The 24,117-nt window shown below is 38.3% G+C and overlaps 1 protein-coding gene across 1 annotated transcript in view; it reads right to left on the bottom strand.

Annotated features, from left to right (window-relative positions):
- Window positions 1-24,117, bottom strand: part of PAK2 (p21 (RAC1) activated kinase 2) — a 49,023-nt gene that overhangs the window by 20,995 nt on the left and 3,911 nt on the right. The window contains exon 2 of the mRNA XM_085311983.1: window positions 4,540-4,750. Within this exon, the coding sequence (XP_085168109.1) occupies window positions 4,540-4,726 (187 nt within the window). The 5' untranslated portion in view covers window positions 4,727-4,750. The remainder of the gene's footprint in view (window positions 1-4,539; window positions 4,751-24,117) is intronic.

The raw sequence follows: 24,117 nt of genomic DNA, 5'->3' as shown, positions 1-24,117 counted from the left end.
GCAAGCAGCAAGCTTCAGTCGAGAGGCAGGTCCAGTGAGTCATGTTTTGGCAGCATGTGCACTTGTCAACAAGGCCGCAGGGAGGCCATGCTATTTTTGAACCTCTGATTATGTTTGTATCACAGCCCTGTATTTAAATGGGAATCCCTTTAATAAAGGGCAACACTTGTGTCAAGCCACAAATGGATCCAAGATACTGTCCCTTGCTCCTACAGTTAGAGCAGGCTCTCAGGCCCTGCAATGAGAGCAGCAAACAGCCTCGTTTCAAACAGGGTGGGGGAAATGCAGGCTCTTTCAAAGGGACTCAGAAAATAGGAGAACTCGTTGGACTTCAGAAGTCTAGCCTGGGAAATTCATGGCAACTACATACCATAGTAAAAATATGACCATCTCATCATTTATCCTGAACAACAAAACTAGGAAAAAAGCCTCCATCACTAGATCATTAAATAATTTCTTTAAGCTCTTATGATTAATTCATTGCAGAACTAGCTCTGCCTTGGGGCAGAAACGCAGCATCTGAAATATCTGAAACCTACAGTTTCCTATACTACCCTACTGGGGGGCTACAGTTAGTCCTCCCAAATCTCACCATCTCCCCAACTCTACCTCCTAAAGGTAGAGAAACCTTCTAAGCGAGTAGTAGCAGGGGGAGAGGCAAAGCTGTAGCAATAGACAAGATATTATCAGTGGATCTAGCAGCTAGCTGGAAGAGAAGGCCTTAAAACAGCACAGGAAACTGTGGGATGAGCAAGCAAAACACATCACAGCAGCACAGAATCGCTATGTGCATTAGCGCAACCACCTCGTAGGAATCGGCAGAGAGGTAAGAGACTGCTAATGAAAAGCTATGGTGTTTCCTGAACAATTTGACACCTAGAACCCAGAAAAAGAAAGACCTAAGTACACAGCATCCTGAGACACAGTCCTAATTGCGGCCTTGGTGCAAACACAACTACACAGACCTACAACACATCCTCAGGTTTCTCTAGAAACACCACCAAAAATCCAGCCTCTACATGCACTTTTTTTTCCCCCCCCCGCCAAGAGCTCTGACATTCAGTACTGCATCACCTGATTATCAATGATGGAACTCATTCAGATACGCACAAGCAATTAAGTTGTGAAAGACGATAAAAAGCAAGGGCATATCTTCGTTCTAACAAGCCTATCTGGTTATTCACGGATGCTAAATTCAGAAGGGAACTTGCAAAATCATACAGAAACCTTCAGAGCAAAGTCAAACAATTCTAGCCAGCTGTTCCTGTACCAAATCTAATCATCTGCAATAGCCTTGTAGGTCTCCTAGTAAGACATGTCTTCATTTTATGAAAAGGAGAATTTGCCATTTCTTTTGCAACTTGTCAAGTTTTGTACTGGAGTCAGGAGAAAGGTTTCCCTTAAAAAAAATTCTACTTTAAATAGAAAGTCAGGTTAACAATTCAATTGGCATAAAATCCAAATTAAAAAAAAAAACAAGCAGAAATCTAATATTTCTGTAAAGTTTACCAGCAGCAGAATAAAAAAAAGAAAAAAGATATTTGAATGGGCATTTCTGGTGAGGGTGTATCTCAGCCATGCTAGTGAACAAAACAACTAACCATCAGACTATTGTTTCAGTGCCAGAAAGTCACTGTGATTTCACATCATTTATATTCTGCTTATACTTGACAGCCAATTTTGCAATCATGAGAGCTGAAAGCATTTCTTTGGATGTTTGTATTGTCTTCACTGTGATTCAGCCAATTGACAAGTTTTTCCAAAATTAAAAAAGACATCTTTCAGACAGTTTCTTTCATCTGAATAACTCAATTACCATTTTTCTATTATCCTGCCATGTCATAAAACCTTCCACTTTTTTTCAGAATAGGACATTACTTTAAGCATTTTTTTTAACATTAAACTGGCACAATGGTCTCAAAAATGCACTTTTCTTAGCTGAAATGACTTCTTCTATTTTTAGTTTTCATCACTAGGTATACAGATACACACTAAACAAGTATGCAAATAACTTACATAAATTAGATACATATTATTATCTATAGAGTGGTCTATAATAAGTAATTGGATTTTCAAACAATTCTAGATGAGTCAATGCAACTTTACACAAGTCTTCATGCAGCTGCTTGAGGTACCACATTTTCAGTCACTCCAGTAGTGAATAAACCCATCAAAGATGGGCATAGGGAACACTTAAGGAGAACAAAAGGCACTATAAAATGCCATAAAGCTGCCCTGCAGCCACTTGCACTTTTAATAGAACTCTTTAAAAAAGATAAAAACCAACTACATAGGCTCCACTGGATGCTCCTGCAGATTTAATAGGGATTTTTTTTTAGAAATAATTTACAGTCGCAAACGGTCTAGCCTTACCATTTCTCCACAATAAAGAGAGGCTTCAGCACAATCATGTTTCACAACACAAGCAAGTCTCACCCAGTATTACTAATTTACAGCAACAAAGACCTTCCTTCATTTTCTGTTTACACGCTACTTCATTATAGCTGGTCTGAAAAAAGGTGTTACACATGTTCTCTTGCCATCTAGGCAACAGAACAATTACAAATGCCATGCCAGCTCCTAAACTAGGTATAGGAAGAATTTATTCTCCCATTCAGAAGATGGAGGGACTTGACTCTTCCACCAGATTTTCTTACTGTACTCACCATAAGAATTTTTAAGTGCTTCCTCCCAAGAAAAACAATATAATAAAATACCAGTTTCTGTGGCACTGAAGGGCTAAGCTAGAATCTGCTCCAGACAAATGGCACTTAAACCCAGCTGTTACAATGAACAGATTAGGATTCACCTTCTTCACAAAGTTCAGAGGCCTCAGGTCTCAGTTTGTCACCACTAACCTGTAACAAGTTAGCTTATGTTCACATTTAAGACATCCCTCTTTAACACTTCTTCCCATTCTCGGAAAGAGACCACCACCACTGTTGCTGCTGTTAACTCACCATGATGTTATTTCACAAAAAGTGACCTTGCAACATAATTATTCTGCTTCCAAAAGCTTCCCTGGCCAAATATTTCCATCCTCAGAAAATGAAAACAGACTCATCATTCACTGTAGAGATGCCACCAGATAATGGAAAGCTATCTTCTGAAGCCAAGAAAGCCCACCTCTAGTGTTTGCATAGCTCTAGTGAGACAGTTCAGAAAGGTGAGCAAGAATAAAAACCAACCCTGGGGAAAATACTTAACAAAGTGAGTAAATAACCAGAGGAGCAAAGTCTGTCAAAATAATCGAACCCATGTCAGCACAACTGAACCAGTCCTACCTAGCATATCAACAATGAGACATAGGAAGCTGAAAACAGAACTAGAAAACATTATAAAGGTCAAGGCTTTCTCCATGACAAGACAGCACTATGCAATTATTTTTCCAATCCTGATATAAATATATACAAAACACTATTTTTCTGACTAAATATTTGCTCTTCCAAAGTATTATATGCCATAATTTTGTAACAGATTCCCCAGAATTTCTAAATACATTCATAGCAAAAGTAATATCCAAAAGGGGGGGACAGGGGACACTCAGCAATGAAATTTGCAACATCTTCAGAACTAATCCAAAAGATAAATGAGATCAGTATCTGTTAATATTTGGTATTAATTTCTGCTAAGAATACAACTTTATATTAATCACAGAAATGGTAACTGGTATGGATTGACAAAATGCATAGCAGTTTAAGGTCAGGTTAGTAACTCTCCCCAGTATCATCCTACCAGACGTTACAAGTTTTTCTATGCACTATTTCGTTCTTCATAGAAATATACACATCCTGGAGAATGAGGAGCAGGGCTCCAGTACAGTACATATATTCATCATACAGAAAAGAGGGGGGAAAAAAAAGCACAGATACACTCTAGTTTCATTACAGCAAATTTTTCTCATTAACAATCCTTGTTTATAACAACTAAGAACTTGATCGTTAGAACCCATTAGCAATTAACCCTAGTAGTGCAGTTACACAGATTTGACCTCAATACAACAACCTTATTTTTCTTAATCCCCCTTCATACAAACTGCACCCTCCCACCACTTCTCTACTCTCTTTCTTCTAAAGGTACCACATAAATTACTCATCAATATGAAGCAACTTCCACATAGGCGGGATACTTGGTTCCATCCAGGAACCTGCACTTAGTATAGCAAAATGGTAAATAATACAATACCCAGGAATCAAATATTTACTAAGGTTGTACAGAAGTGCATTACTAGAGCTTTAAACCAGGCAGTGAACTTGAGAAGTGGTAGACAGATTTTCCTCAATGAGCTATTTAATTCTTTGTCATTTACATTCATAACTTCATGCGTCTCAATGGTAAATGGAAAAGAATATCCCAGCTCACTAAACACAGATACCAAAGTTTCAGCACTTCTCTAATTCTCCACATTTGGACAAGTTATAACAAAATTTGATGAATCTAAAGTGGAAATTATAGACTCAAACATCTAAAGCACTACCAAAACTTACAGGAAGAGTAAAGAAATACACGTCATAACAGTGGAAAACTGAGGCATCTTACCTTTTTCAGTGCTAGAGAATATAGAGATGATTTTATTCCTAGGTTTTCTCTCTTCCGGCACAGAGGGCAGGGGTTTCAAGCTGTGGTTGGCAGACAACTGGTCTTTGCTCCCTGAACTAAAGATAGTACTACTCATCCGGACAGGAGGAGCTGGTGGCTTGTCTTCCAGTTCTCCGTTGTCAGACATGGTTCTCAATAGCTAGCAAAAGCACTGAAATAGAAATATTTGTTTCAATATGGGAACAGAGCATGGAATACAGAAATGTAGCATTTCTGCTGCTGGCCAAAAGGGGAAAAGAGGACATATTTATACTAGGCCTGCAATCAACTCTACAGAACTTAGTAAGCATTACACTGGCAAACCCAAACATCACCTCTGACGGAAGCAGCCCCTTCCTCCTCTCCTTTCTGGCTCCTCACTCCCATTTCTGTGCCACCCATTCATTTGTGGGACGAACTGATAAACTTATCCAGTGATGAAATTAATCTAGCCGAAAATAATAGTCAGGTATAAGCCAGACCAATTCTGAGATCTAGTTTACTATCCAAAGCACTATCTCACATAAAGGTTGTGCAACTGCAAGGGACCAGCACACATAACACAATGAGAATTTCTTTTAAGGGTAGCTGTAGCTCAAAGGGCTTCATGCTCTTTCAAATACCTTTAAAAGTTTTAGATGTTTCCCATCATAAAAAGACAAGATCTTGAAGAGCGAAGACATAGTTCAACACACTATCAACATTAAGTAGCATTAGGAATATCTCTACTCAATTTATGCAGTCTACATAAAAAAACATGGAATTAGGATCTCTCCGATTCACTGTAGTTCAGAAAGACTTGCATCTCTCCTACCAATTTGTACTACAGTTCCTCTATATGTAAAATGAGAATATACTATCTCCACAATCCACCTGTAAAAGCTCCTAACAAAAAAAAAAATCACACGCAGAGAGAAATCATGAACAAATAGCTACTAACACTAAAAGCAGCACAAAGAACATCAGCATGATTAATCTCACATTCCAAAAAGCCTGTCCTGGCCTTTCCTCCATCCCTATAATATCCTCAAGATTTTTATCTCTGAACACCATGAAGCAGGCAGCCCCCTGCTAGAGAGTGAATAGTATGATGAAAGATTTACAGAAATCACTGTTTGCTGATTTTCCTTTGCTTTGAAAAAAAAAATGCCTTTCACATCTCAATTTACTAAAGTGATGAGATATTCCCTTGGATCAGGGATCAATAGGTATCTTTTATACCGATCTCCTCCATTTCTCACAACATTTCTGGAAGCGAACATCCTACTGGTGTTCGCCAGCTATCCCACACAGTCCCAAAACAAAAACAAAGCCCAGCTACACCACTGGAGCAATTACTTTTAATGCCTTTTTAAAAAGTTGGGATAAGATAGTGCAATATACTATCAATGACACCTTATTTCCAAAGTATAAATACTGCACTATGTAATGGCTCTGGACAACATGGGCACATTTCACAGCATGGTCCTGGCATAAGAATTAGAAACTGGTGGACTGCCATTCCTTATCATCACACCGGATGAGTAAATATCGCCAAATCCCAACTATGAGAAACAAAGCAGGATAGTAGCCTGGATTCAAGCAGCAGAAGAGAGTTTTATGTCAAGATGCTCAAAAGAGATTTCAATGAATTACTCTTACAATTCCCCAAGAAAGAATATTGTCTCTGCACCAACAGCTTCAGAGACACAAACAGCAGGAGGCAAGGCTCCGGTAGCATAAGAACAAACTGGACATGTGCTGGTTGCCCCATTTGCTTAGCGATTGATCTAAATCAGTTGTCCACGGTGCGTAATGTCTACCTAGACAAATTTGCCACTGGGCCCTTTTGCTGATGGCGGAAAAATAAATAGGCCTGCAACATTTGAACATGCCAGCAGGGGTGCAGTGGCAGATCCGGACGTGATTTCTACCTTTCAACATTCTTTCAAATGTGCTTGCTGATTATTCTTTCTGATGTCATGCGTTATCTACAAGATCTTCCATATCTTCCAGTACCTAAACTGCAATATAGGAAAAAAATTAAGAGCCTTGGAATTTAACAACAGGTCTGAGAAGTCACGCCTGAAGGATTGTAATTCCAATTGCTTTCCTAACAACACATATTGTTTGTGCAAAACCTGTGCCCCTCAATATGAGGCATCTAAATTTCTTTATAGCCTAAGCTACCAAATCAGATATAGAGTATTCAAGAGGCCTATTGTTTAGACCTAGCTTTGAAGGGGGCATAGACAGAAAAGAACAGTAAAGGGAGTCTGTGTCGATTAATACGTAGCTCTGAAGGCAGGCACGGACGTATGCATGCATTGATGGCAGTGCAGAGGACAGCAATCCCTTTTCCTTATTTTAATCAAATCTGAGAAAAGAGCAAGTAAAGGGCGTTTAAATATCCAAATGGGAACAGAGGTTTTAAAGGAAGCACTACTTCTTTCTAACAGACAAAGAAGAACAAATGGATGACTAAATAAAACATAGTAGTTAAAGCACAGTAGTTAAAGAAGCAAACCACAGGACTTTGTAGATAGACTATGAAAGCATCAGGAGAAGTCGTTTGTGGGTTTTTTTCCGCCCTCTCTTTTTTTTCCCCCCTCTCCAATTAAACATCTTATTCCCTCCATCCATTCACTTCTTTGAGCCATTTGATATTTGCAACAGCAAGATGTAGGACACAAGTTAGTTGTTTCTCAAGCTGGAGAAGAATAGATTGGTACTCCAAGTCTACGCTTTTTTCCACTCCCTCAGGTCATCTGACTGATGACTGAGGCCAGTCATGTAAATGAACAATGCTATAACTTGCTATTTAGCTTGTTAATTTTACAAAATGTTTATGATGCTTTTATTTACACATTTTTTAGGTAAAACTCTCAATGCAGTAAAGCTTCAAAATTTTTTCAGTAGCCAAGAAGTTCTGCATTACAGCTCCTTGATCTGAAGAGAATTATTCAGAAGAACTTTGTATTGTCAAGAGAAGAAATTGTAAAGCACTAAGTTCAAGAAGAAAGTGTATGGAAATCCAAAACCCCTCTATTCCACAAGAAAATCAGGCACTTCATAAAAGGGCATAACAGAGTTGTACCAGGCACTCCGGTAGCCTGAGTTAATGCAGACTCAGGCATTTGTAGTCACGCATAAACTCTTTCAGGCTCATTAAATTGTAGTTTAGTTAAAAAAACTCAATTTTCTATAAGAAATTTAACAGAAGAGATTTGATTAATCTAACAAAGTGTTTTAGCATCTATGCAAACATTTCAAGAGAATTTCTACATTCAAAAATATTTTGCACAAAGGACCATTTCAATGTGCAGGAGAAACAACAGCTCTGAGTTCACAGTTTAAAAAAACACAACAGCTCCATTCACAACACTGATCAGTTCATAAAAAAAGAAAAGAAAAAAAAAAGTCTGATCCTTCAGTCACCACTGGAAGTTAAAGAAAAAAAAAGATTAGTCATTCTGCAACACAGGTTTAAATCCAAATGGCTAGTTTCCTTCCAATATCTAAGTGCTGAAGAAAGGCACAGTTCTCTCCCTCTTATCCCAGTCTTCATTATGCAGGGAAAGTTTCCACAGAGGCAGGAAGTGCTTTTGAAATTGCTGTAGAGGTTTGGCACTAGGTGCAATGACTGGTGGGGGAAAAAAAAAAAAAAAAGTGCAAATACATCCTGCAGCTCCTTTTCTGCCCCCTCACTCCCACAGGCAGGAAAAGGAGCCTGCCTGATTCAACAAGAGCAAAACGCAACCGCTCTCGCACCATCACACTTTTGCTAGCTTGCTGAATCATAGCTTGTGCATGGAATTGCAAGAACTGGTGGAATTTCATTTTTTCCAGCACCCATGAAGGAGTCTGTGTATTAGCAAAGATGATGCCAAGTTCATGTTTCTCTGACAGCAGCAGGCGCATTTCCTTTTTCACTTTGGTGACAAGACATTTACTGAAATGGTTAGCCTAGCTTTGTACAGCCTCCTAAAAGCATACTAAATCTGGTGGAAAGGGGGCAGAAAAAGCAAATATATTTTTTATACACACACACACATATATATATAAATGGACATAATTGGCAAACAGGGATTCACCTTAGCCAATTAAGATAACACCAGTAATAGGGGATTTAAGGTATGTAACAGCCTCTCCCACTCCTAACTCCAAAACATTATCACTGCAACTAAAGCTGCTAATGAAAAGACTGATTCTCAATACTCATCACTACTAGTTCATGCCATGACATGTAGTAGCTGACCCCTCATCCACGTGACAATGGTTTCTTGCCCTGCCTGGAGGCAGTCAAAGAGGAAGCATCTCTTCATCCTTTATGGTGTTAGATACCATCGCAATGCAAACTGCAGCAGCTGAAGAGCAAGTGTGTTCCCTCTCCTGCTACCAAGACGGTAGCAAGCAGCCAGCTGGGCACTGCGATCTCTTAAATTGCCCAGCACGACTTCAAGACAGGTTCTTCAGAAATGCAACTCATTTCCCCTGCTCCTTCCTTTCTCCAGGGAAACGGAAGCAAGAAAAGCCACACGTGTCACTTAACCTATCCTCTTCCTCACCAACTGGCCCAGCAGTAATTGATTTGCACATGCAGTCACCGTTTCATTTTTACGGTGACATCACAGGGGTCAGTCCTGCTGCTAGCGAGCTTGCTCCCTTCAGGGAAAGAAACGGGTCTGATCACCTATGGAGTTCCTGGATCACAAGAGAGAGACAACAGTTCCTCTCACTGCTAGTCGTGGGAAAACACCTATAACCCTAACACTGAGAATGAGCAAAGGGTGGCAGGAAGGTAAAGCAAGAAGTAGACGGCATTTACAGAACACCGACAAGCACGCATCACCATAGCATGTTGGTCTGAACACTCCAGTTGTGGCTATTTTATTTATTTATTTATTTATTTCCCGCTTGCTTGAGCCTAAAGCAGTTTGCTTCCCGAAGAACTTCCCAAGCAGAGCCCTGGGGCCATGGCCAGCTCATGCAGCCTACCTCGTGACTGGCATCGGGGTTGACATGGCAGTCGTGCACTGCAGCCAGCGCCGCCCTGGAGGCCCCTCTCTGCCACAGCCTTGTTATTTAGCATCTCTCACGTCTTAATAAGTAAGGACAAATGTTTTCCCCTCAAACTTGCTTTTGGAATGACTAAAAGGGAAATAAAATGAAATAGAGGACAAGCAATTTCCTATCTGCTTTGCTGCTCATTCACATTTTTCCTAGAGCACTGGTACTTAGGCAGATTAGGTTTTAAATTTGCATTATATATGCACCCATGTTAGTCTTACTCTGTCATGTAGTATTGTAAAGCCCAGAGCAAGAATAAGAAGAGGGTGTCATGTGCTAAATGCAACAGCTGGAGTAAAAAGTTTTCATATCGACTTGTATTTTTAAGGTGTAATTTCAAATTAATGTATTTGGGTACCTAGGCCACATCTATACTCCAATGCCTAGATTTTGATGCAAAAGTAAGTGGACTGAATTACTTCCAAAAAAGGAAACACATCAAACTTAGGGCTGTCTGATAACATGCATGTAAATGCCTATTCCTGGCACAACATATCCTTACTTTACACTGTTACTTAAGCAGCAAATCTCTGAGGAGCGAGAACACTGCTACCAGTGAAGTAATTCAAATCCAATCGATGTACGTACCCTCTGACAGGAGGCTCCTGGAGCTGCAAACTGCACTCAGCTCTGTTTCATACAGCTAGAAATTACTCAACCAATGTAACACAGAAGAAGCAAGGCAAATTTAAGGTTGCCCAAAAAGCAGAAGTAACCAATTTCAGTCTAACACTACGTTAAGAAACATAACCACTTGGCTTTTGAAATCACAATCTTAGATGCACCACTAAAGCTGCAGGACTTTGGCGGGTCACCACGTGAACTGGTTCAAGGAAACCTGCAGCATGTTTGAGCCAGAGACATAGTATGCACAAGGCTGGAAAGCAACAAAGTCAAAACTTCAGCTAGAAAAGCCTGGATCAGTGTGCTTCCCCATTCCTGCTCTAGCCAAGTGCTCAAGGGTTGAGAAAAGAAAGTTATCCTCACAGCAATCGACACTGCAGCTGTCATCTGCTACCTTCCTGTAGAGCCTTATATGGTGCTACCGGCAACATCTGTCACACACAGAAAAGCAGCATCCAGGCCAGGTAGATCCAGAGCAGAGGAATGTTGCAGAGGTGCCTTTGCAAATAAATACCCAAGATAAAAAATGTCAAAATAAGAAAGCCAATGAATTTTTTTTAAAAAAGAGCTGGTTTGTGACAGGTGACATTCCAAAGTCCAACTGCAGGGCTGTCTACTAAGAAAAACTGGCACAATCAGTGCTTTAAGATAGTCATGTTCTACTCTTAGTGTATATTATAAAAGTACTTGTTGAAAATGTCTGGTGATTTGTTCTCTAGAGATGAGACTGGATTATTGCTTATTCTAAAAGAACAAAAGGCAAATAGACCTTCAAAAAGCAGTTCCTGCATGGAGCCTGGAGGTCTGGTCATTTTACCAAATAGTCCATTTTCTCAGAGTAATTAGACTGGAGTACAAAAGCAGAATAAAGCATCTGCATAGGTATTTTTCTTTCATGCCTTCCCCCACTTTAAGGCTCCTGTTGAGCAATAGATTTCCTGTGATTAGCTCACTTAGTACTGATTATAGCTCACTTCCTCCAAGGGATTAGCTGAAAGCAGCGCTCTGACAAATTTTTATTCAAACCGTGCTACCTAGTCACAGCTCGCTTCCTGCCTCATCACTAACAGCACGTTAGCTGAGCAGCTAATCAATTTGCAATGATTTTAGCACTGTAGAAAAACTCATGGATCCAACAAAACTCTGAGGGCCACCTCCACAGAAAGCAAAACGAATGTTCTTTGATGTTTTGCTTTCCAAGTCAACACACTTGGATCCATGTGATTTAATCTGATCAGAAAAAGGGGTTTCGGAAACAGTAGGAGACTATCCTCACAGATTAGGAACACTTCTCACTCCAATTCAGAAAAGCTGGTGGAAAAAAAAAAAAACACAGCAGCTGCAGACAAGGAACTAACTTTCTCTCAGCCTTGGCAAATGCAGTCTCAGATCTTCAGCCTGCCAAGAGAAGACTTGTACAAAAGCAAGTATGTAACCTTTATAATGCTCACTAAGAGCCAAATGGGTAATCTGTACCACCTATGTTTATTAAAAAGGTGTGCAGATGCTCTAATACAACATAGAGCTCTCCAGTCTTGCATACTCTAAAAAGGCAGACACCAAGCTCCATGGGACTTGCTGAAATATCTCTTTTCAGCTTTAGGTAGCCCTATATAAAATAGGTGGTTTGTCAACGTCAAACCACATACCTACAAAAGTTAATAGTTATTTTATTCAGCTTCCCTTTATGGGAAGGGGGAAGGAGGAGGAAAATAAACTAATCGAAGATATCCCAACCAAGCACATATCTAATTTGCAAGCACAATGAACGAAGCAAGACAATCCTTCAAACTGTAACTGAGAAAACGGATCAAAACCACAGATAAAGAAACCTCAGTACTTCAAATTTTAATTTTTCATTAAGAAACATACAGGGATGCAAATTAACCAATCTAACTGCCTGTCAAGGCCTGCTCACTAAAGGAGCAGATAACTTACCAGTGGCTTCCCCCCCCTTCAAAATTAGCAGCCACAAGCACCATCAAGCATTTACAATGCAAACACTGAGGTGGTAAACAGGCTCTTTCTTGCTATCTTTCCTTTAAGCCTACATGCAACAGAGGCAACACATATTCTTACTATGCAGATGGTAAAAGAGAACCTCAATATTTTGCAAAATCAGACTAAATGACACACATGACAACATACCCTGGTAAATTCTTTCCATCTTACCTTTTTCAGATTCCTCAAATTCCTTATGATTTTTGGCTAATTCAGAAACAAAAAACAGCACAGATAAAAATAGCTGGCATTTAATTACCAAGTGAAGGCGGCAGTTAAAAAAAAAAAAGAAAAGAAAAAGAAAGAAAAAAAAGCTGGTCAAAGCAGAAGAAATAACATACAAAAGGAGAAGGCAAAGAACAGGAAGTTAGTTTCAACCTTTTGTACAGAAGAAGAAAAAGCATTTCCAAAACTATAATGAAATATGCTTACTGTGGATTGAACTACAGAAGACAAAATATCCTACTGCATTTGAAAGGGTTACTAAAGCTTTGGTAGAGCCTTCTAAATATTCTTCAAATACACTGCCAATATACTTTGCAACCTAAAGCAATTCAGCTATTTACTTCTTACGCACTTAGCAGATGTGCAAGTCTTGCACTAGAAAGAAGTAACCAGTCTGCTAAAATGGCATGTTAGACATAAAAATAGATCCTGGTATTCTAATAAGCAATCAGGGTAGACATCGCCTTCTTGTTTTCAAGAGAAGATAAATGGATGAATGCATGTATTAGACCTATTACTTCTTCAACCCTAAGTGCTTATGATTCAGAGATCTTCGATTCTCAGTGCAGGAACAATGAAGTACAACTTTGATATAATTATTAATAAAGATAAGCAAAACAGATTACACTTCTAAGATTCCAGCAGCCTACCAAACTGGCGGATCAACTTCACAAAGTCCGTGTATCTAACTACAGACAAACGGCAATGAGCACATCCCTTGGTGAGGACAATTTCTTCTCTTGAATTTTGAATTGTTAACTTTTTTACTGGAAGGGGGAAATAACTTCATTATTAATCATTGTTTGTGACTGGAAAAGATGGTAACAAGATTTAATTAAAGATATTCAAACTATTAACAAATATTAAAATATATCAATTTTGTTAATTAAAATCAAAAGAGGCAGAGACTAAAGACAGGATGTTCAAGAGTCCTAGTAAGAGTCCATTGTGCCACAGAAAATTTAAGCAAATTATTACACTTTCCTTCACATTGCAAGACTTGCAATGCATCTCCACTTTTTCTTCCTTTAAACTACCAATGACAATCAATGCTCAGCACCTGAATTCTAATTTCTGCTTCAGAAAGAGAAATTAGATCACGTGGGATCCATTTTCAGTTCTCCGCTGCAGGGCTGGGTAGTTACTGCCTACGAGCTGAATTCAGGCCACACTTCGCTTCATACAGCCCACGGCCAGAGTTTTTCTTCAAAGAACCGTTGTGCAACACTGAATAATGATAATGCGAATGCAAAGGTGCATGCAAAGTGTATTCAGTCCTCAACAAGGAAATCACAAGCCAGCCTGCAGCATATGCATCCCATGCAAATCTGTGAAATATGAGTAAGCACAAATGCCTTGAATCATTAACAAGAAAACACTTTTGAACCTTTATTTTCATGAGCTGAGGTTTTCCAAGATCAAAGGAAAATGAGGAAAAACAAAAGTAGGGAAAGTTTGCAAGCAAAGAATTCAAGCCTTTATCTCCTCCTTGAGCTTCTCTCAATTAAGCCTAGCATTTACACGCAGTGAGCGATCCTGCATTCCAGAGCAAAAGTCATTTCAATAAATAGTATTCTTCTATGCACTAGTTACCTATACAACTTGGTACATTTTTATATTTCTAATAGCATTTATAGTAGTTTCTAGTACAATCACCACTCAGTATATCAACAATACAGCTCTAAAAACATCAGTCTACTGGTGTTATATAGAGCAATCACCATAAGATGACATTAGAAAACAAAGTCTTTTTTAAGCTCCCAAATTATTACTGGATAACAGTAAAACCTTTAGCAAAGGCACGGATTACCCACCCAAATTATCAGCCTGAGACTAACCAGAAAGAAAAAAAAAAAAAAAAAAGAGAGAGAGAAGAATTGATGCTTTAGGGATCCATCACCATCCTATCACACTGATACAGTTGTCAAATGTCACTTAAGGAAGAAAGGAATAACAGGGGAAAGATATAGAGAAAGGGAGAGAGAAAAAACTCCCTCCAGGAGTACTATCTTTTTCATATACTGAAAGAATAGATGTCTTTGTTTCTCTCTAATGGTTGGGCAAGATTAGATAAAACTACAGTTAGCAGTAAAGCAGAAGCATTACCTCAACTCTACAGCCCCAGGGGTGAAACTCTTGACTCTTCTTGTGACACTGTAAAACAGTGTCTGCCTGGAATAAAATGGCACACCAGTAAATTCTGTCTCTTCTAAACTAGCTTTCCCAAGCACTGTGTGCACCAGTACAGAGCTACCACCCTGGTAATTGCAAACATTTGTAATGATTCCCTGGTTTGCTTAGATTTCCCAAAGTTCCAGCAGCAGATGCTTACTACTTCATATCCATGCAGAACATGGACTCACCGGTAAACAGAGCTGCCTACAAGAAATCAGACTTACGATCATTAAATATGAAAGCCACTGGAACATGACAGTAGGCCCTTAAAAAAAAAAAAAAAGAAAGAAAGAAAAAAAGAAAAAAACAGAGAAAGGCCTCAAGTGGACACAATTTCTAGCAGCATCACAGAGAAAATTAAAAATAACTTCCTATGGGAAAATGGGAAAATTATATTCCATTCGCACCACAACAGAGGAACACAGTGATGTCTTCAAACCTGCAAATTCCTCCCCAGGAAGCGTTCCCTTCAGCATCCTACTTCTGCACAAGAGAAATGCATTTGCCGCTAGCTGGGAAAGTGACGTGTACAGACAAGTGACCATCATTAACGTATTATTCTTAGCATATTTAATTCTAGTAGTAGAGGTAAAGATCACATGACGGAGTATAAACCCTACAGTCATTGGCACAACATCATAACCCATCGTTCCCATTTACTTCAAGTATCAACAGTACAGAAAGCATAAACTGTAGCTGTTACATCTCAAATCAACAAGAATTATGTTCTTTATGCATAATAAATGTCATACATATATGACATTTCAGACATGCCAACAGAGAAGACTTGTGTTCATCAGAGTAACAGTAGACTATAATATGCAAAATAAGAAAAAACAAGCTGAACAAACTGGCTCTGCATACCTTTCTTCAGCACTGAAACTCCAGTATTGATTTTATGATGTTTCCCTTGCATGCTGTTAATTCTTTTTCTACTTTAAAATTAAAGATGACGCACACACACAAGCAACACAGAATTTCATGATTTAATGCAACAAATCCCTGAAATTTGGACAGATGTTCTTGTACTTCTTCCAGGGAACCAAAACACTAGTTTCAGGAAACCTGAGGAATGCCACATTCATCAACCTGCATTTGGAAACCTAAATGCTAGAAATAAGGTTAAGCTAATTTTTCAATTTTTTCTTTTAGTAGTAAAATTACTTCTCTATCTCTTCATACTTATAAATAGAATTTAAGTAAAATGTTGAAAAAACTAATCAAACCCAACTAGAACTGGTTGTACAGAGTATCCAAGTTACCAAGTAATATGAAAATACTCAGTCAAGAAAGCTAAAATGGTGTCATAATTCAAGGACAATTAAATAAATGTACAATGATTTGAATACCAATTATAAGCAGTCAAATTCATCAAATTTTCAAAATATTGTAATAAAACTTAACATTGGACATTACCACACTTCACAGAAGAAGTTAGTATTTTGTCCTTGCTTTAGTGGTAGAGAGATAGATTATCTTCAGCAGTCAAATGCTGTTTATATGAGTACTGCAGCACCAGGAACACAAAAATAGAATATATTCCACCCCAAGAATGGAATACTTTTTTCAAAATAAAAATACAGAATGAAGAAAAAACTTCCCAATTTCATACACACAAGTACAGTGAAAACTAGAACAGAACAGGGTAACTAGCACTCTGAGAAGCAGGAGAGCTTCCAAACCAAGCAATCAAGCTAAAATTATATTTAAACAGAATATTGGATTCGGGAAGCTTCGGAAGACCTTAAGAAGCTTATAAACAAATTATGACAGGATTTAACACAGGAATGTTATATTGAAAACTAAGGCAAAATAAGTTTAGTACAAAACGTGAGAGACTAAATGTTGCATTGAAATTCTACATAATGCTGGTAACAAGTGGTCTTTGGGTTCCTATCTATCACGTTGCCTAACAACATATGCAAGATGTTAAACAACAGTAAACATGATCCTGTCAAACTCATTATTCAAAAGCTGCTCCTCGGTTGTTTCATCCTATTAATATAGCAGCAATCACAGTTAAGCTAGTAAGGGCTGGACTATCTGGGCCAGGAAACTACAGAACTGTAGTTCTCATACTCTCATGAGTATTTTGAGAGGTATTTTTGTTTGTTTGTTTTTGTTTTGTTTTTTTGCTTCTTTTCAGGAGGGAGAAGGAAGGAAATATAAAACAGATTATTTTGCTAGAGATAGAAAGATAGGAAAGTGTTGTCATCATTACAGAATACCCCATCAGACCAAGAATTCGAAGTACTTAGCAAACTGACAAGTAAAGAGCTTCGACCAAGTCTTCCTAAAACAAGGCAGAACCAGAAGACACTAACAAAAATGTTTTAAATGACTTATAACATGGCGAAGAGATGATGAATCCTTATTTCTTTCTTGGAAATAGCCTGCCTTAAAAGGAACTTGAAAATAATATAGTTAAAGGGAGAGACAATCTAAACAAACCTCAGGCCAAATGCTATTAAATGAAAACAGGGTCTCAACAGGACAACACTTGGATAAGCTTAAAATTAATTAGCCCGATCAGCTCCACATATTACATATCAGTTCAATGCAGAATGAAGGAAATTCTTAAGAGGAGAATGATAAAGTTTCAGTGAAATGTTACTGAATAAGAGTTAAGGTTTTGAAAATGCATTTTTGCAATGCTTAGGCATTTAGATATGAGAAGGATGCGGTTCTCAACTCCAATTCTACTTTATTATCTTACCTCCAGTAACAGTTGTGCAATTATAAAGTAGCTGAAGATGGCTGTAAGAATGAGACCGAACTCACATAAACGGACCTCAGTGACTAACGACCACCATCAAAAAATCATCCATGAATTGCAGTCTTCCCTCCCTGAGGTCCTCACATACACACATACCATCCCAGTAAGAAATTGAAGGCATTTCCTCTTTTCTAGTAGAGGTAAGAAGTACTTCACTTATCTAAAGGGCTCTAACTTCACTACAAGGGATGCATGGTAACACCAACAAAAACAATTAAGAGACTGACATCTTACACGCTGAACAATGAATGCAAGACTCGTGTTACAGAACTACCTTAATCTTGGGCATGATCTAAGCCCTAAATCACAGGGAGATGAAAGATATACCACGGAAGTATCACTACATGATTGTCTTGCTCCTGTACTCCTTCAGCTGCAGGCACCACAATCACAGGGTGAAGCAGAAAGTAGCTGAAACAAGTCCAGGGCCACATCCTAGCTCCAAAAAGCCATTAATAAAATGCTGACAATCAGGGTGAGGCAGATATTAAGGTGATAACAACAGATACTACAGCTGATACTACCCAAAACAACACTTGAATCAGTATACTAGCCTAGACATGTCAATGCTCTGAGCTAGCACAGCCATTTTACACCTTCAACATTTTCCTTTTTTTTTTTTTTTTTTTTAATACCATTAGATGCTGCTGGTCAGTCTAAACATATGAACCAGGGTATAAAACATTTCTATTGCAGTAAATCAGTACTGAAGGCTGACAATTTCTGTGACTATGAAAATACAAGCACATTTGAAAAAATACATACGTACATACACACCCACACAAATCATCCTCGAAAGATTATGGTAACAGCATAAAAAAGTTAATCCATAATATAATGCCTCTAGAATTGGTCTACTTTCTAAGAGCTTGTCACCTAAGAGAAAATTCTCTCAGGTCCTTTCAATTCTGTTAAGAAAACAGGAAGTGAATTTCAGTAAGCTATTTCAAGATAGTTAAACAGAGATAAAGATCTCTATTGAACTCGGTAGCAAAGAGAAAGTCCACAAAATAGCAATTTGAGCAGTCACTGGCTACCACACTGCTCACAGGAGAATGCTGCATTTCCCACTGGTGACCAGCGAGGTATGCTCACACGTGCAAAGTGCATGAAAGTACTGATGATCCCTGTACCTCATTTAAGAAATAAAAGGATGTAGCGAAGAGAAAGGAACAACTAAATTCCTGAAGTTTGTCACATATCTTATCAGAAATCCTCAAAGTGACAAAAACACTAAAGGCTAGCGAAGAGAAAGCTATTTCAGCAGCTGAGGAAAAATGTTTGCTCTTGCTCATGAAAGCGAAGAACAACAGTCCAATCTGTCTTCAGTTTTTACGAAGATCCCTGAAATAAAACAAACTTCTCCAGCTAAGACATTACCATAAATTTAGAAGCTCTGCAACTCACTTCGGCCCATGGACTTTGGGAGAAATAAAGTGAAGTATAACTGACAACAACCACTTAGCCAAGTAAGACTTGGTAGAAAAGTACTGCCAAAGATCAACTTCCAAAGGTTTTCAGTATCAGGACAAGAACGATATCCAACAAAATAGCAGAACATGTCATGGGAAAGTGTAACATGACAAAAGCCAATGTCAGCAGTGTGTCTGGCAATTCTCTCTTAAAATAACAAGGAACTGAAAAAAAAATCATTTAAATCATGTTATTCTAGAAAAATAAAATCAAAGAGCACAAATTAAACTTAATACCAAGACAAAATGGTTTTAAAATAGTATTTTAAGCTATAAGAATGGAGGATAAGTTATCTTCCCCTTTTTGCTCCTATTTTTTTTTCTTTTAAATAAAATCTTAGTTTCTTTATTTCTTACTTCGGATGCTCTGAGCTCTACTATTATTGCTGTGGATGCACTATCATACAATTTTACCAGGTGTTTTACCTTCTTCCACATGAGCAATACTCCAGTAAATTTTATCAAACATAAGTTCATTTGCTTCTGCTGCAAAAAATGACTTTTTAGAAAATGCTTAAGAAGCCAAGAAGAGGGAAAATTATTCCTCTCAAAAATAAAATGTTTTACAATGAAATAATTATTAAAAAAAATGACACCAAAACTGAAAAATAAAATGCTTGGACCTGCCTGTGTAGAAAACATCCAAACTCTGAATTTTAATTTTCCATTTACATCTGCTACCTAGAAAAATAATCTTGTATCTTAAACTTTGTAGCATTGATTCTCAAAAAAAAAAGTCACAGCATTACTATACCCCATACATAAAACCCTTGAAAATAAGTCTAGAAGGGCAGGAAAGCAAAATGAGTATTCACAAAAGCAATGAGTCACTAGTGCCCTGTCAACAGGTACTTTGGTTACTGTGACTTCATCCCTTCATTCTGCCATATACTTCACTACATGACAAAAATGCAAAATCAGAGGGAGGTGCTTACACAAATTTCCTGATTGCAGTGGTCAGGACTCTCTTTACCACAAAGAATTACTTCTGACTCTACAAAGAATTACTTCTGACTCTTAGTGGTAAGCTTGGATACTATTATCAAAGAGTCTTAACGTGTCAGCACAGGATTAAAGTTAACTGCTCTTATTGCTGAATATTTTTCAAAATTCTTAACTTAACTTGTACCTTGGAGTAGAAGAAGGAGACAAGTAGAAAGATATGAGTGATAGTGTCCCAATTCTAAAAATCAAAGCTGTCCCTTGATTTTTTTTCTTCTTCAATCATGCCAGCTGGTATTTCACACATTAAAGAGGAACTCTTTCAAAGTAATAATAATTTAACATAAACATTAGAACTTTCCAGGCCATAGCAAAAGATAATGATATTTTGTGAAGAGGTCTACAACTTAACCCCAGTTTGTGCAGTTTATGTTTGATCTGCCAATTGAAATAACATTTCCGAAAGCTCAGAAACGTGTGAAAATGTCTGAAAGATCAAAAAGCTAGACACATAACTTTCCAGCTCTTATGAATTGGGCCAGCATCAGACCACTAAGCAAAAGTTTCAAGCCAAGTTTAAAGTCAGTGATTAGTCTTCTGTCAATTCAGTTCTCTGATCCAGACTACAACAGCCTCAAGGAAGCCCCAGCACTACTGCATGAGAGCAGGTAAAAATAATTATTCTGGGCCAGCACAGATCAAGACCCTCTCCTCCTCTCTCCCCACCCCTAAACAGCTGGTTCTCAGTTTGACCTAGGGGTAAAATCAAGTAGCCCTCTTACCTTAACATATCCCTGCTCTAAAACAGTTGCAGTAAGCGGACTTAACAGTCAGGTAAAAATCTCAAGTCCTCTGCATATTTAACACTACTATACAACATCAAGTATTTAATCAGTTACAATCCAATTACTAGGTCAAAACAAGTAAGCATGGTGACGGCAGTCCTAATCGTTTAGGAAGCCACTCAGATTTGGAAAAAGACTTATATAAGACACAAATGCTTGGAGCTACCTAAGCTGACCCCCCAAACCCTTTACCATATTCTGTATTCCCAAGGTACATCAAATGCCAGAGAACTGCATATCACACCTTTTCATGCCATCAACTCAATGGTGTTGAACTAGGAACCATTTATTTGCATGCTCTCAGCCTGCAGATAGTGGGTGGGAAAAGTGGTGGGAAAACTCAGGTTGGTTACCTTTAGAGCAATGTTTGTGTGTGAATTAGCCTAACAGGCCCTACAGACACACAGCTGGGACTCTCCACAGAGGCTGTTCTCACCTGTCAGTCCTTCCTCCTCAAGTAGCTTCAAAGAACACTCATTACCGGCATTTTAGTTAGCTACACACAATTGGCACCTCGGTGCTGACGAACTGATGTGATCAGTCTGTATCGGGAGAGGGATATCCTTTCCATGACCTCCAAATTTCAGAAATGCTCTTTTCAGCAGCACCTCAATTACACTGGATTTTGCTATCTTGAACAGCATAAAAAGTGCCAAAAATTTTTCCTTAATTGTCTTTAATTCCTGACTGGTCAAACAGTTTAGCTAGAACATTTTATTAGCTTTTTCTTCTGTTTTTAAGCTTTTATCTTCTCCTTTTACCTTTTAGGTAATATTCTGAATTTTTTTAAATTACTAATTTTAAAATATTAGCAAAGTTTATTTCCACCTCCTTTCTTTTTTTTAATTGGATAACACACAAGGTAAATGATGCTTTAAATTCTGCCCTTTCCAAGAAACTGCCCAGCCAGCTCTTGCCTGACCTCGGGATAGGTGAAGTTTAAATTCTGGTAAGACCTCTTCAAAGAGGATGGCATTCTTCCAGGTTCTTATTCTATCAAAGACCTTTCCCAGGGAAGGGAGCTTAAACATTCAAAGCTAATTTTACAAAGCATCTTCCAGAAACAGCCTTTTTCCTCTTTTATCCAAGAGGTATTCTTGTAAGAAAAAGCAGTTCTAGAAGATTGTAGAAGAAACAGATGTAATACTTTCTATTCTAAGTTGTATTTTTTCCAATATTAACCTCACAGTACTGGCTAAAATTCTAACTTCATTCATTTAAAGAAGCTAGGGGAAAGCATGTGAATGCTGACAGTTGTAAATTCTTGCGGGTACATGATGAGTCAAGCATCCAGCACCAGTACCTAAACAGGAAGTAGAAAACTTCAGAGAAAAGTAGAAGTTGTATTGGAAAGACTTTTTAGTGTATTCCCATCCCTTAATACACCTGCCAGTTGTCCTCATTCTGGTTCACATTATGCTAAATCCCTTTGTTAATACAGTATACAACTTTTAAACCATACCCACAGTTGTCCTAACATGTTGGCTCCTTCCTACAGCTGCTTTTCTTTGAATTGAACCTACAGAATTAGAAGGTAGTAGAATTTATCTTATTGTAGTAACTGCCATAAGGATAGGTAGAAATTTTTGCTAGTTTGCAAACAGAACATCTCTGACACAAGATTCAAACATAGCACAGTTGTTGGCAATAGGTAACCAACAGAGTCGTGCTGCTTAAGTATGCAACTTTGGACAAACCTGTGATTACAAAGGAGCTAACAGTTTCTGCAATGGTCAACTACAGGACAATAGAAAATTTATGTATGTGAATACAGCACCCTTGCTGATCCAGGCCTAAATAATAATTTAATTTTTTTGACAGGAATAGTGATGGTAATTTGCCAAGGTAACGTTTTTATCTTTACGCAAAACCTCTTTCCACAGTTGTAGTAGAGAGGTCTTTCTCAAAGCAGAGAATCTAGAGTTGCTCATGAATAAATTTAATAGACAAAGACTACTGCTCTTCTCATTAGAGTCTGTTTTCTTCTTTACTAATCCTCCTCAGTCTTCAACTCCAATGCTGGGCTTAGATCTGTGGGGCAAAGCTCCAGCCCTCTGCTGCAAAGTATCTAATATTATAGTCCCATAACAAGGAGTGTTCAGTAAAACAGCTCTAAGTACCAGCGCATCATTAGCAGCTGAAGCAAAGCATCTTAGAATTCACAAAGAAAGTCAGATATATCAGTTTGACAATTTCAAAACCCAGTAGTCTTGCCAGAAAAAAAGCTCCCCAATTCCTGCAGCATTTCAATATGCAATAACCTCAGCCTTTCAAAAGATGAACCAATGCATAGACATTCCTTCTATGTATTTACAGATAGCAAGTCCAAGAATGCTACCAATCACCCAAAATTTAGCCAAACATCAGAAATGCAACTCTTAACAATTTTAAGGCTTGTTCATAAGCTTATGGAGAGCAGAATTGTAATGTGGACACTATTCCTTTCTGGAAATGCAGTACTGCATCTATTCAGAAAAGAGGAACGAAGAAAACAGCTGCTTGGAGAAAGGGCCTGACCTTCTTCCCCAGACCAGCCAATCTCTGGAGGAAGAACACAGAGCAAAAACAATTTAGCATAAGGTAGAACTCTCCAAATGCAATTCTGAGACACGAAACTTCTCCCTCAAGAGCAACAAAAGGTGAAGCCTCACATCAGATAACTACTTGCCAGAAGCTAATACAAAAAATGAAGTTCCCAGTCAAGTACCACAAAAACATCTCCAGCAGGTATCCAAGTAACCTCTCCCTTCCCCAAAGTTCAGGAATGTACACAGGGCACTACCAATACTGTGCTTCACTGAAAGGTGAGCCCAGGTTCTTATCTCTGCCTGTCTGCCAGGTGAGACATTTTCAAAACCTGATATATTCTAGTTCCTAGCTGGGAAAATAGAAAGAATGATTTATGTAAATAATGTGCAAGTCAGATACAGAACTGGGACTAAAACCATTGCTTCAATGGCACTGTCCACTGTGTCAGTAAAAATATAAGCACTTAAGTGTATAATATTTTCCAACTAAACTAAAACATGACTTGATATGAAATCATGCTTCAAGATCTCAGAAACCTTAGGCAGCATAAAGTTTGAAATATAAAGGGCAAGCTCTGTTTATATATAACAGTCTAGTCCCCAGTTAGTGACTTCACTAGATGATCTGACACTCTCACATCAAAACATCCAGTATCTCCTACCACCTATATTAAGATTTTTTGAAAGGCTCTTATTTGCATTTTACAGCACAGCAACCTCAAGACATCCTAATTCTAAATATTGAAGCACACTAAGGCTCCTTAGGCCTTCAGTGAACACTGTAGCATTTCCTTGCTAAAACACGTTAGCCACATTTTCCTGCCTTCAAAAACTAGTGCCTTATCCAGAAATTTCTTACCTTCATCACAGCACAAGCACCCTAGGCTCTTTTTCTCTTCCCT

Source organism: Rhea americana, unplaced genomic scaffold (assembly GCF_003343005.1).
Source record: "Rhea americana isolate MKP2758 unplaced genomic scaffold, rheAme1 scaffold_352, whole genome shotgun sequence".
NCBI lineage: Eukaryota > Metazoa > Chordata > Aves > Rheiformes > Rheidae > Rhea > Rhea americana.
This window is presented reverse-complemented; position numbering and strand designations above follow the sequence as displayed.